Below are 11974 nucleotides of genomic sequence, written 5' to 3'. Positions count from 1 at the left end.
TATTGATTGTATGGAACATCTGTTCGAAATGAATTATTTTCATATAAGTAAATCGGAATCTTCATTATGATTATTCTGTGAAATAAGCACACTGCATGCAACCGCCTATGCATTGATATTTAACCAACCCGTTTCAACCAATTTATTGGAAATACTTTCTCGCCTTCGAACCCCATGAATGAGACGTAAACATGAATTCTGAATCTTTTGGATTTTTTGCTCATATGCTTTCGTTAAGCAGGGACCCTACACTGAATCAGCAAAATTCAGGGTAGACAAAACTAAACTATCACATAACACTATTTTTGTTGCTTTTGTAAGAAAATTTCTATTTCCATAAATAATCTTAAGAGTTCCATAAGCCTTTTGAATGAGTTTTTTCACGTGTGTTTCGAATTTTAAATTACTTTCGAGAATAAGTCCCAGACTTTTCGCTAGATCTACAATGGACAGGTCCTTGTCAAGTATTTTTATTTTCTTTTCAATCTTCTCCCTGACATTTTTTGGCCCAAATATCAAAACATTTGACTTTTTTGGGTTGTTAACTAGAAAATGTTCAGTTGCAGTTTCAACAAAATTATTCATGTCTTTATTAACTTGTGCACAAGCTCTTTATTAACTTGTGCACAAGCTCTTTATCAACTTGTCCACAAGCATTATCAACGTCTTCAGGTTTGAAAGAGATGTAGATATGTGTGTCGTCTGCGTATGAATCTGAAGAACAATGTTCAAGGGAGTTAACGAGCTGGCTGGTATAAATAGAAAAAAGTAGTGGACCTAGGATGGAACCTTGTGGCACTCCCGACTTCAATTCTAGAAAATTCCACTTATTGGCTGCTATTGAAGCTCTATTGAACAATTCAACACTATCTGCAGATATTCCTATATGATGCCAAATTGATATTAGTACGTCATTGTTTATAGTGTCGAATATATCAGAAGTATCAGGGATGTACATAAACCTTTATCTGAAGCTGGGAGAATATTATCAACTATATGTAGCAAGGCGGTAGTGCAACTATTTCCTCTTCTATATCTAGATTGTGTCGGCGATAAAATTGACTTTTCATTCAGGTAATTCGTCAGCTGATGACTAACAATTTTTTCCAACACTTTTGATTAGTAGTTTTTGGTAGTGGTAATATTAGAGCCTTCTTCCAATTTGAAGGAAAAACATTATTGGTGAGACTGATTGATGATATGGGTAAAATAAGAATTACCGGACAGCATAGTAGAATCATTTTGATATTCAAACCATCATAGCCAATTGCATTGGTTTTTATTTGACAAAGAGTTTGGGATACCAAAGACTGGTCAACTGTGGATAGTTTAAAGTTGGAGTTATAAAGTACATTACTATTATATTGGGATATAATATCAACTGATGGAGATATATTAGCTAAGGTATTAACAAAAAAATTATTGATTTCATCTAAATTTTGCAAATACTTATATGAATAATTGAATAGAACTGGCCGATACTTGATGAAAATCCATATTAAAAAACTAATCAATACAGTTTATTGTATGATTTTCACTATAAGGGTTTTACAAAAACCGCGACAAGTGTTTCACTTTACAATAGCTTCTTCAAGCATGCTGTATTGATTAGTTTTTTACTTATATAAATACTTATTATATTTGATGTTGGTACTACTATGAAAAGGATAATCCCGTCCAATAAATTAATAAAAAAAAACAAATTCCAAATCTTGGTAAGCAGTAACTTTGATAAAGTTATGCCAAGTTTTGTAATATGTTTATTGTCAAGATTGAAGGAGTGATATTTTAAGATACATTTTTGGGCTTTCTGCTTCTCCACCTTCATACAAAAATTGTGAGAAACTTTCAAATATTGAATTACACAAAAGTTTATATGAAAGTTTTCTTTTGAAATGTTTTTATTCCAGTTTGTATCTGAAAGAACCTTCCGTACATTATCTAAACATATTTAAAGAGTTAACAGTTGTAGTTCTACAGTCCTACATTTTTTGTACAAAGATAGAAAATTATTTTTGTTCTGTTGTGGAAAAAGTAATTTCAATAGATTCATTTTACACCAGAGTTTCCAATTCTACCTATCAAGTCAGGGTCAAAGTATTTACTACAATGTTCAAATTTCATTTTACTCAATTCTGTTCCTAATAAAATATGAAAACGAACAACTACTTGCCATCACTAGAGAACTCTTTATAACTCTGGACGATAATTTTACGTGGGTGATATGATATGCATGTCTTCAAGTACATATGGTATTTTTTGGTAGATTGTTGAAATATTAATGGAGATTAAACCCATCGGATCATTCACAAGTTATCGAATTAAAAATAAAACAAAAAATGTCTACAAAATATATAATTCGAACATAACATTAAGAATAATGATACAAAAAATTTCGAATAAATCACAGTAGAGCTACATATTCAATTCAATAATAAAAAAAATGTGAATTTACTTTCTACAAGTATGAATAAAAAAATTATAATTACATGGTCTTGAAACTGAAACATATTTAAGAAGAAAATTTTATTACTTTCAAATTGATACTGAAAAAAACTAAATGCAAGGGTTTTAAAATAATTTCAAGCAATTAATTTTGCATTCTATTATAATTTCAAGGCATTTTCTAAACTTCTTTGTAAAAATCAAAATTTTTCTTAACTTATCTGCTCATTATTTGGAATGAATGAATTGATATTAATAACGAATTAATAAGTAATTAAATGCCTAAAACTATATCTAGCGGTGAAATCAGAATATTGTTCATGATCTTGCGAGTATTGAATTTGTTGACCAGTCATATAAGCAATTCTTTACGTACTTACAATATATTACAGGGCAATTCAGGAGTATGGTGTACCAGGTGGTTTTGATTATAAAACTAATCAGAAAAATTGGGCTTCATTTGTGACTGTTCGCTATTGAAAAATGACTATTAAAAAAAATTGAGGTAAAAATTAATAAAGAAGCAACGGCAATTCAAATATTTTTAAGAGTTTCTGGAAACACTACTTCATTTGCTATCAACAAATGAGTATTTTTTAAACAAAATTTCCAAGAAAAAATCAAAAAGGAAGAAGTACCTACAAAAAACAAATTATGTATCACTGAAATGTTCAATCTATAACATATATGAGCAACAATTTTCATAAAAGGTGATTGATTCCTCGACCTACAAAATTGAAATTCGATCGAAAAAATTCAAATAAAAATCTAGCCATAATCTATTTCTTTCTAATATTGTCCTTTTGCCAAGTTCTGGCTTGGCTAATAAAGTAAAAATCTAATGTTTCGAAGTTTGGTCAATTTAAGGACAAGTCGATAAGGAAAATGTTTCAGAAATATCTAAGGTAAAGAAGAACCCACTACTTTTAACCAGCAAAGAATAATATGTTCAACCAGTTGATTCACCGACCCTATTTCAAGTTTCATATGTGAAATGTGTTGGGAAAAACTTCTTCATAGGACATTCAACTCAAAAAATATTTTCAGAATTACCAGGTGTAATTCGTGGTTGTGGAGACAAAAGATTTATCCAGAAATATGAACTTGAATACCAGTTTGAAATAGGTAGTCTTTTAGGAAGTAGTAAAATGGAATAAAGATCAAATTTTTTCAAGATGAGGGAAATCTATCACTTATAGCAAAGAAGAGAAACTGAAGAAATTGGTATGTTTAATGTAACCATGCTGTAATATAAAAAAATACAAAGTTTTGTAGACTCAACTGGATTTACTAAACACTATGGTTATCTATATTTGGACATTTGTATTAGCGATTCAAGTATAAAGTCATATTCTTTACAAAATAATTATTCGTTGAATACAGTATTTTTGTAACAAAACAGTCACTTCACAACCTCGTATCAAAAAAAGGAATGCAATTCAATATCAAAAGGTAAATACTAGAGATGAAGTCACTAGTATTATTATTTTTACGTAGCATACACTGGACCCCATAGTTCTGAAATACTCCGTAAACTATATATCATTTGGAATGGAATTTACAATTAAAATGATTTGTGCATATCAGTCTTTCCAGTGCTTACTGCCTATTAAAATATACATAAATTCTTGAAAATACATCATTTAAAGAGTTCATTTTTTAAATGTCAGAAATAATCCATTATTTCCAATATTCAATATTGAAATTTTTCTGTTATAAATAATCATAAAAGGGATTCTTAATGTACCAACTCAACCATCCAAAGATATTGACAGAAAATAAAAATTAATAATAATATAAGTAGCAGCATTTTTTCATTATGGTGGATATACTATTTTTTTGAGCGCTGTCAAAAAAAATAATCCCTTAAAGTTCCATTATTCATCAAAAAATATGTATGATTCAGACGAGTTGCAATTTATATGAACCTAGGATGATAAAAACAAATATTTATTATTGATTACTGAAACATATTCACATGATTGAACTACACTACTTCTTTGCTGAAAAAAAAAGTGAAGTATATATCCATGAGTCGATTTCAGCTGTGGAAAGTAAAGCAGATGAATACTTGAGAGGTGGATTTTTTTTTCTCAAACTTGTCTTTTTTGCTGAAACTTACATAGCTGAAGTGGGGAAACAAATTTCGAAAGAATTAACAGTACCTTGAAATTTTTTTCAAAAATGACAAAATAAATAGTCTGTGCCAAAATATGCTGATGAAATAAATGATAGCCTTATAGGCCAAACAAACTATTTCGAAGAGGCTAGTAAACTCTGTAATTTTCCTGGTACACCTTAAATTTAGGCATCTCTATGCTATTAACATTTTGAAAAGCTGCTATCAGTCTCCATAAAATAAAACTTACTCATCTATCACCTACCTATAAGTGCACTAGAGGGTTAAAATGAGTGGTGAAGGCACATCAGATTTCATGGAGATTCAGAAATACATTTTACACATAAACAATTTCTGAAATTTCTTCCATGAAACATTTGTATAAGAGAGTCTTGTCAAAATCATAGGAAGATATTGAAGCTAGTATTGCAAAATTTCTGCAGTTTTCTCACAGTCAATACATATATGAAATGTTTGAATCAAATTTGATTCAATTGATTTTTAAAACTATTTCCTTGACTAAATATTGAGTTGATGATTTGTTTTTCTTTCAAGTTTATTTTGCAATACTATGGCCTGCATTTCCTCCAATAGTGAAACTTTTATATTTTCACGTGATTCATCATGAATATATAAGAGGTCTTGAAACTCTGCATGAATTTATACTGTTTGGTGGCCAAAAATTTTCTAATTGTTCCCTTTTCAGTATCATTTGTGGTCAAGTGGACACCTATAATTTCTATATTGACCCGTTCAAATGGTATAGTTTCAAGTACTTGCAATTCTGTACCACCTGTCTCTAAGCTGAAATAATCAATATTTGTTATATTCATGGCCAAAAGAAGAGAAAATAAAGGAAAACATTTCACTCTGGTATTGAACCAATCACTGTCATCAAGAAGGCTGGAGTGTATGCTGTTTATTTTCACTCCTTCAGATTCTTGATGGAGTGTTACCTCTTTTGGATAAGGAGTGGGGCTTAGACAAGCATGGATAGCCTGTGACCGTTTTCGGTTATGTCTTCTGAGATTGAAGTAGTGTCTTGGATCAGGTTGAATTAGGAGACCTTTCCAATTGAATTTCTCTTCTAGCCATTCTGTTTTCGAGGTTTTTCCATCATTATATGCTCCAGCTTCAACAAATAAACCATTTTGCTAAAAAAGAAATTATTGACTTTGACATCCGAAATTTCAAACCCATTTGTGTACTTTAATCAACAAAATTAAATGTATTATCATTCATGTTCATTCAGAGTTATTTTGTTTTTCTACACCCGTACTCTAACAATACACTTATATGACCATAATCCGTTTCATAATGATATCCATGATACAGATTTTTCATAACAATACAGATTATAAACCAATAGAAACCCATAATTTTTCAATCAAGAATCCTGTTCCTTTGTTTGTCCTAGATTCTAACCTAAGTAACTAATTGCTTTATTTGTCAAAATCAGTTTTCATATTACCTACCCATATTATCAAAATGTCTGAAAACAGCGATATAGAAGGAATACCATCGACTCCAATATTTTTAAAAGATCTGATTAATTACAGTTGTTATATTCAATATAAATATAATTAGAATCTTTATAGTTTTCATATATCCATGATAATACCATTAAGTTTGTGTTTTTTTAAAAAAATATGAGCTAATTACTGTAAATGTGTTCAATACAAATATAATATTTATAGTTTTTCATTATTTATCGGGTTTAGAAAAAATAGCATATGCAACTCTCATGTAATGGTTATTAATACACTCGCATATACCATACAAAACTCGCCTTCGGCTCGTTTCGTATCCCGGTTAATGCTCGTGTCTTAATAACCATCATTACATGATCGTTGCATAATATACTATTATGATAGCCAGTTTTATCTTATTCACAGTTCAGAGATCAAAATTTCAAGTGTCTATGTGTATGTCAGATTTAGAAGCAAACACAAGTCATTGTACTATATTTTTTGAACACCTCTTTGAAAATTACTGGAGTTTTTTCCTAACAGCAAATCGTTATTTTTAACACCTCGACACGAGAGAGAGAGAGAGAGAGAGAGAGACAAAATCTTGTTGACAAAGAAATGGCCCGAAACAATCTTAAATTAAGGTAAAGTAAAATACACACACAGAAAGAAGAAATCTAGCACATGAGAAACATCTTACAACATATTAAAACAAGCTTGAGTTAGAATGAGTCACTATAAAATTCTTGTATAGTATAATAGGATTTAACAAACAGGAGAGCTTTTACTCCCTTTCTGAAATGTTCTACTTTCTTTAACGTGTTTTGGTAAGTGATTGAACATTTTACACCTCCATAAATTACTGAATTTTTGATGAGTGTCAGTGATGAGATCGGGAGTTTAATGTTGCCAGCTTGACGGGTGGCGGGACATGTGTGTGATTTATTTCACGCTTGAGAAAGCTATTGTATAGCAAAACACGTGTCGTGGTTTTTGTAAAACCTTTTATAGTGAAAATCATACAATAAACTGTATTAATTAGTTTTAATATCGATTTTCATCAAGTATCGGCCAGTTGTATTCAATTAGGGACATGTGTAAGTAGTGTCAAATTTGTGAATACTGTTAACATTCTTCAAAAAAACCATTATACAGTGACTTTGAATTTATATATATTTGTTGATAATAGATATTGTTCACAAAGGAGTATTCATAACTTGTTTGATACGTAAGAACTCACCTTGTTCTTCAAAAGCTTTAGCACATAAGCAGTGTCTTGGGATATTTCATCTTTAGATTCTAGAGGTTTATGATGTAGTTCGATTGCCGGAGATAGGTGAACCTCACGAATATACATAACTAGTTGTGGGTCATCTTGGGAAACACCCAAAAGATCATAATCTTGACTCATATTCACCCGAAACTGATAATGCCTCATAGCTGAAAAATCAGAGATGATACTCAAGAGAACATTTTCAATTTTGTATAAGCATAAGATTCATCAATGATTTCATTTCAGGGGAAACTAGGTAATTTTGCTGAGAAACTCATTTACCAGTATTATCCATATAAACTATCAATACAGTCATAACAGTAGTGAAGGCCATAAAGAATGCTGCCAATGGAAGGAGTTTTCTCGTAAAACCAACTGCTGGTTCGTGACCAGGCAGTTTTGCTGGAGTTTCCATCTCTGGTGTATTATAATCCATCACAGGAGCATTTTGACAATTCCTGGAGATGGTCATTATAAATATTGAGTACCCTACAACAAAAAACCTTCATCAGAAATTACGAAAAAGACCAGGCATGCATAGTACTAGTTCAATTAAATGTTACAAGTTTGGACTTCTGTTGTCTGAAAAATGTTTTAACAGACTTGACATCTATGGAAGAACAAATTGAATGAAATGTTATTCAAATTATCTAAAAGAACAATTCGTTCAGGGGAGTCTCAAATTACCTACACTGTAGGCTAATGGACTGACACCTATCAGAAAACAACTACTCCCCTGGCCAATACCACGAAGGGCGTTGGGTTATATCCGACAGGTGTCAGTGCAGGATTCACTGAAGTTATTCCTGCATATTATGTTGGCAATACAACTGCCGGAATCGATTTTCAATTATTGGAATACACTTGAGACCGGTTTCGGGCTGTTTGGCCACTTGTCAGTGCAAGGTAGTGTCTATCATCAACAATGAAGTCGATGATTTCCCATAACTGAAAATCGAATTCCTTTCAGAGAAGAATTGTTCTATAAGATAATTTAATTCACGGCCAGTCTCCAAGTATGGCTACTCATTTCGTGAAATGTTATTTGTAATTACTGAAAATATAAAAAATTACCCTAGTGAAATATTTGAATGTGTTGGTTGAAACAAGAATTAATAAGCAATGAGCATAAAAATTTAAAAAATGTAGGAACACTGGTTTAAGCCAACTGATTATGTGAGCTAAACTGAAAATTGATTACCCAATACTTTGTTTCCTTCATTTATTAATTTTTATACTCATTGCTTATTCAATTTTTTTCTGTTTCAACCAATTCATTCGAGTATTTCGGTTTGGTAATTTGTAGTATTTTCAATAATTACGAATAATATTTCATTCAATTCATTTTAAAACTAATTAATACAGTTTATTGTATAATTTTCACTATAAAATCATAGAATAAACTGATTAATTAGTTTTAATATGGATTTTCATCAAGTATCGGCCAGTTCTACTCAATTATTTTCATTTTATTTGTTCATCTATCTGTTCACATTCAATTTTTCTCATTGCAATACTCTGAATATTTGCAGAATATCTGCAAATATTCAGAGTATTGCAAGAGTATCTGCAGAATATTTGAATATAGTGCAGATGTTTTTTCGTACCCTCCCCTAACTTTTCTTCAAAATACCAGTCACGCCTTTCAGTAAACATTTTCAAGTAATCAATACTTCCATTTACTATAGTAACTCTGTCACACATCGCGAACTAAATAATTTCACTACCTTTTTGCCATATAAGTTGTGTTCAAGTGGAATACTTGTAACAAAAGTCAAGTCTGCAATTTTGTCGCAGAAAGAAAAAAAAATCACTGCTTGGAGAATAATCATGTCCATCGTGTAAAAATTACAATATCCTTCCACTACAATAAAGCTTGTTCTATTTGTTAAATGAAATGAATACTTTTCCCAAAAAACACAACAACCACAGATAAAGATAATGCTTTATATAATCCACACTCTAAGACTGAGCTAGATGTATACATGAACTCAATTTTTTAGTGTGTTTTGTGAACGTTTTATTTTTGGGAATGATACCGAATCAGGAAGTATAATGTTAATGTGTGAAAAACTCCAGTGATAAATATACATTCTATAAAATACTTGATATTTCTACAAAATATACTCAATATAACAATGGAACTTGTTGATTACCAACTAATAAAAACATGGGTACTTCTGGACATACCGAATATTCTAATATAAACATTTACATTTATCTTCTTATTACTCATGGCTGTTTTGAATTTTTGAGCCTAGGCATTCTAAAAGATAGTTTCCATTTTAAATGGAATAGTTAAGAGTCATGATTGTATTTCAAAATACCACCATCAGTGGGTGGTAAATTGAAATATGTCATGAGAGAAAAAGAATTCAATGAAAATTGATACATTATTGCCAGTTTAATTGTTACAATTCTCCTTGAATATTCAGATTCACAGTACATGAGGAAAACGTAAGGTGATTAATAAAATAAAACACAATGTCTTCAATGATCATGTCCAGTTTTACAGTAACCTGTATAAATTTGAGTTTTACATCTTTGATCTGATTTATGAAAATATATTTTTGAAACAACTGCAAAGACGTAAATGAGTGCTTCAGTATATCAATTACTCGACGATTTCAACAAATATTTCATAGTTAACAGCTAAATGAATATTGGAAATGAAGATTGCAATTTTTTTCAAACAATTCTATTATTATTCAAATTGTTAATATTTGTTTATAACAGAACAATTTTAAAGGCGTATTGAGACAAGCTTTTCAAGCAATCATTTGTAGTTCTTGGATCTTAAAACGGGTTCAAGTTAAATAAAATGAAGCAGCAAATGATGGGTTTCAACCTTAAGTTAATTAATAGTTGATCTTAGGACTTCAACGTAGTTAAAATTAATATTGCGAATGAAAATGTAATGAATATCGAATATGTATTCCTGCCTCCATCCAGTTTCAATTCAAGTGATATACTGACAACTAATTAATACATTAAAAAGACATTTGAAAAAATGTATGAAGTTTTTACCTGTACTTCAGATTAACCAAGAGATTTCCCGGAAAAATAATAAAAGCACCCAGGAAAGAATTTTGCAAAATATATTTTTTACGAAAATTCCATACTCATACACTATTCTTTGCTTATACTAAACGACCGTGAATACAAGTACGGGTAAACAAAACACCATGTTATTTGATGAATTTGGGTATTTTAATTTTATTTTGGTTCATATTCCACCATATATTTTAGGTACACCTGGCAATTGGCACCACTGACATTCTAGGTTGTGTTAAATTGGTATTAAATTAGGGCCCGATCTCAGAGCAATGATTTGATTTTGTTGTTCTGAGGACTGACTTTACTTAAAAGAAGAAAGTAATACAAATCATGAAATTATGAAACAACAACAATTAATTGTATAATCAGTTTGAGTGTAGTTCAACTTGTAAGGCCGGCCACACACGTAAAGTTTCAATTGACAGTTATAACTAAACAGCTTTGACTACAAGTTAAAACTGAACGTGTATGTGTCTATCAGTCTCAGCTCAGTTATACCTACTCAATTGTTCAGTATAATTCAGGAAAAATAAAATTCAATATTTTTAATAGAAAGGATTGACTGTACTCTGTGTGGGTGGGGCGGTTCAAATGAACTATATTCAGTAAGCTTGTTTTTGAAGCGAGCGTGTTTATGTTTTGATCACTTTTCAGTTCCTTCATGTCGCTTAAACCAAACTATTTATGTGATTAGTAGAATTTGGAAATTTTGGCATAAAATTAATATATTCAAACACTTTTCCTCGCGAGAACGAAACAAAAATACTGTCTCACGACGCCCGTTTCGCTAACCAAGTTTTAGCATCTTATATTTTTGTAAAATCTGAACAAGTAAAGTAAGAATGACTAAATCGTCCTTTTGCGTTCGAATTCATTGTGAAAACTGAAGGATTGAATTGTCTATTTGTGGTCATTAAAGTTTACAGTTTTAACTAGTAGTTTTGGCTGTTGAATTACAACTGTCCGTGTATGGCCGGCCTAAGCTTGATCAAATAGTATTATAAATTGTACAAGGCAGGTTCAACAGTGAAATCGGTTTCGAAATAATGCTTTTGTAGGGAAGCTAAGTAAAGCCATAATTCATACAACTATAAATTGACAGTCAAAAAATCACCGATAACGACAGAATATAGGGTTATTGAGAATGTAGTAGATTTTATTTCTTCTTTGTTTTTTTGGTCTTTTTTCCTGAAGCGGGGTTGTAATGGAACCTCACCTTCAGATATGCAGTCTCCGTATGAAACTAACCTCTACATCAGATTGTTAATGTTTTAACGGAGTTTATGAAGGCGCTGAAAAAAAATGTTGAGACTAGTTAGTTGGTAACTTGCATTTATACATTTTGTGTATAAATGAAGTAAATGATAAAAAACTTTTTTATAGCCATAGGTTTCTCAAAATCGCGAACGTTACGGAACATAATTTTATTTAGGGCGCGTTTTGGTGGCTTCATCAGTTGGCAACTGATAATTCACATTGTCATAACATGAATCAATGGGAGTATTCACTACACTTTTACAATGAAAAATAAAAATAATGTGTATGTTTGCTGCCACTGATATGCATTGCGACAACTTTCTTGAAATGAAAGATGAGTTGGTGTATGAACCA

At 30.8% G+C, this 11974-nt stretch overlaps 1 protein-coding gene across 1 annotated transcript; it reads right to left on the bottom strand.

Annotated features, from left to right (window-relative positions):
- Positions 1–4600: 4600 nt before the first annotated feature.
- S (EGF receptor activation regulator Star) lies at positions 4601–10525 on the bottom strand. Its single transcript, XM_023163046.2, has 4 exons — positions 10334–10525; positions 7589–7795; positions 7274–7473; positions 4601–5718 (listed from the first exon to the last, which is right to left on the bottom strand). Exons 2-4 carry the CDS (start codon positions 7776–7778, stop codon positions 5167–5169), a joined length of 942 nt encoding a protein of 313 aa, XP_023018814.1. The 5' UTR covers positions 7779–7795; positions 10334–10525; the 3' UTR covers positions 4601–5166.
- Between the last annotated feature and the right edge of the window lie 1449 nt (positions 10526–11974).

Source organism: Leptinotarsa decemlineata, unplaced genomic scaffold (genome assembly GCF_025532065.1).
Source record: "Leptinotarsa decemlineata unplaced genomic scaffold, Ldec_3_MD MMD2_tig00000133_RagTag_RagTag, whole genome shotgun sequence".
NCBI lineage: Eukaryota > Metazoa > Arthropoda > Insecta > Coleoptera > Chrysomelidae > Leptinotarsa > Leptinotarsa decemlineata.
The sequence above is the reverse complement of the archived record's forward strand: the minus strand, read 5'-3'. Positions and strand labels throughout refer to the sequence as shown.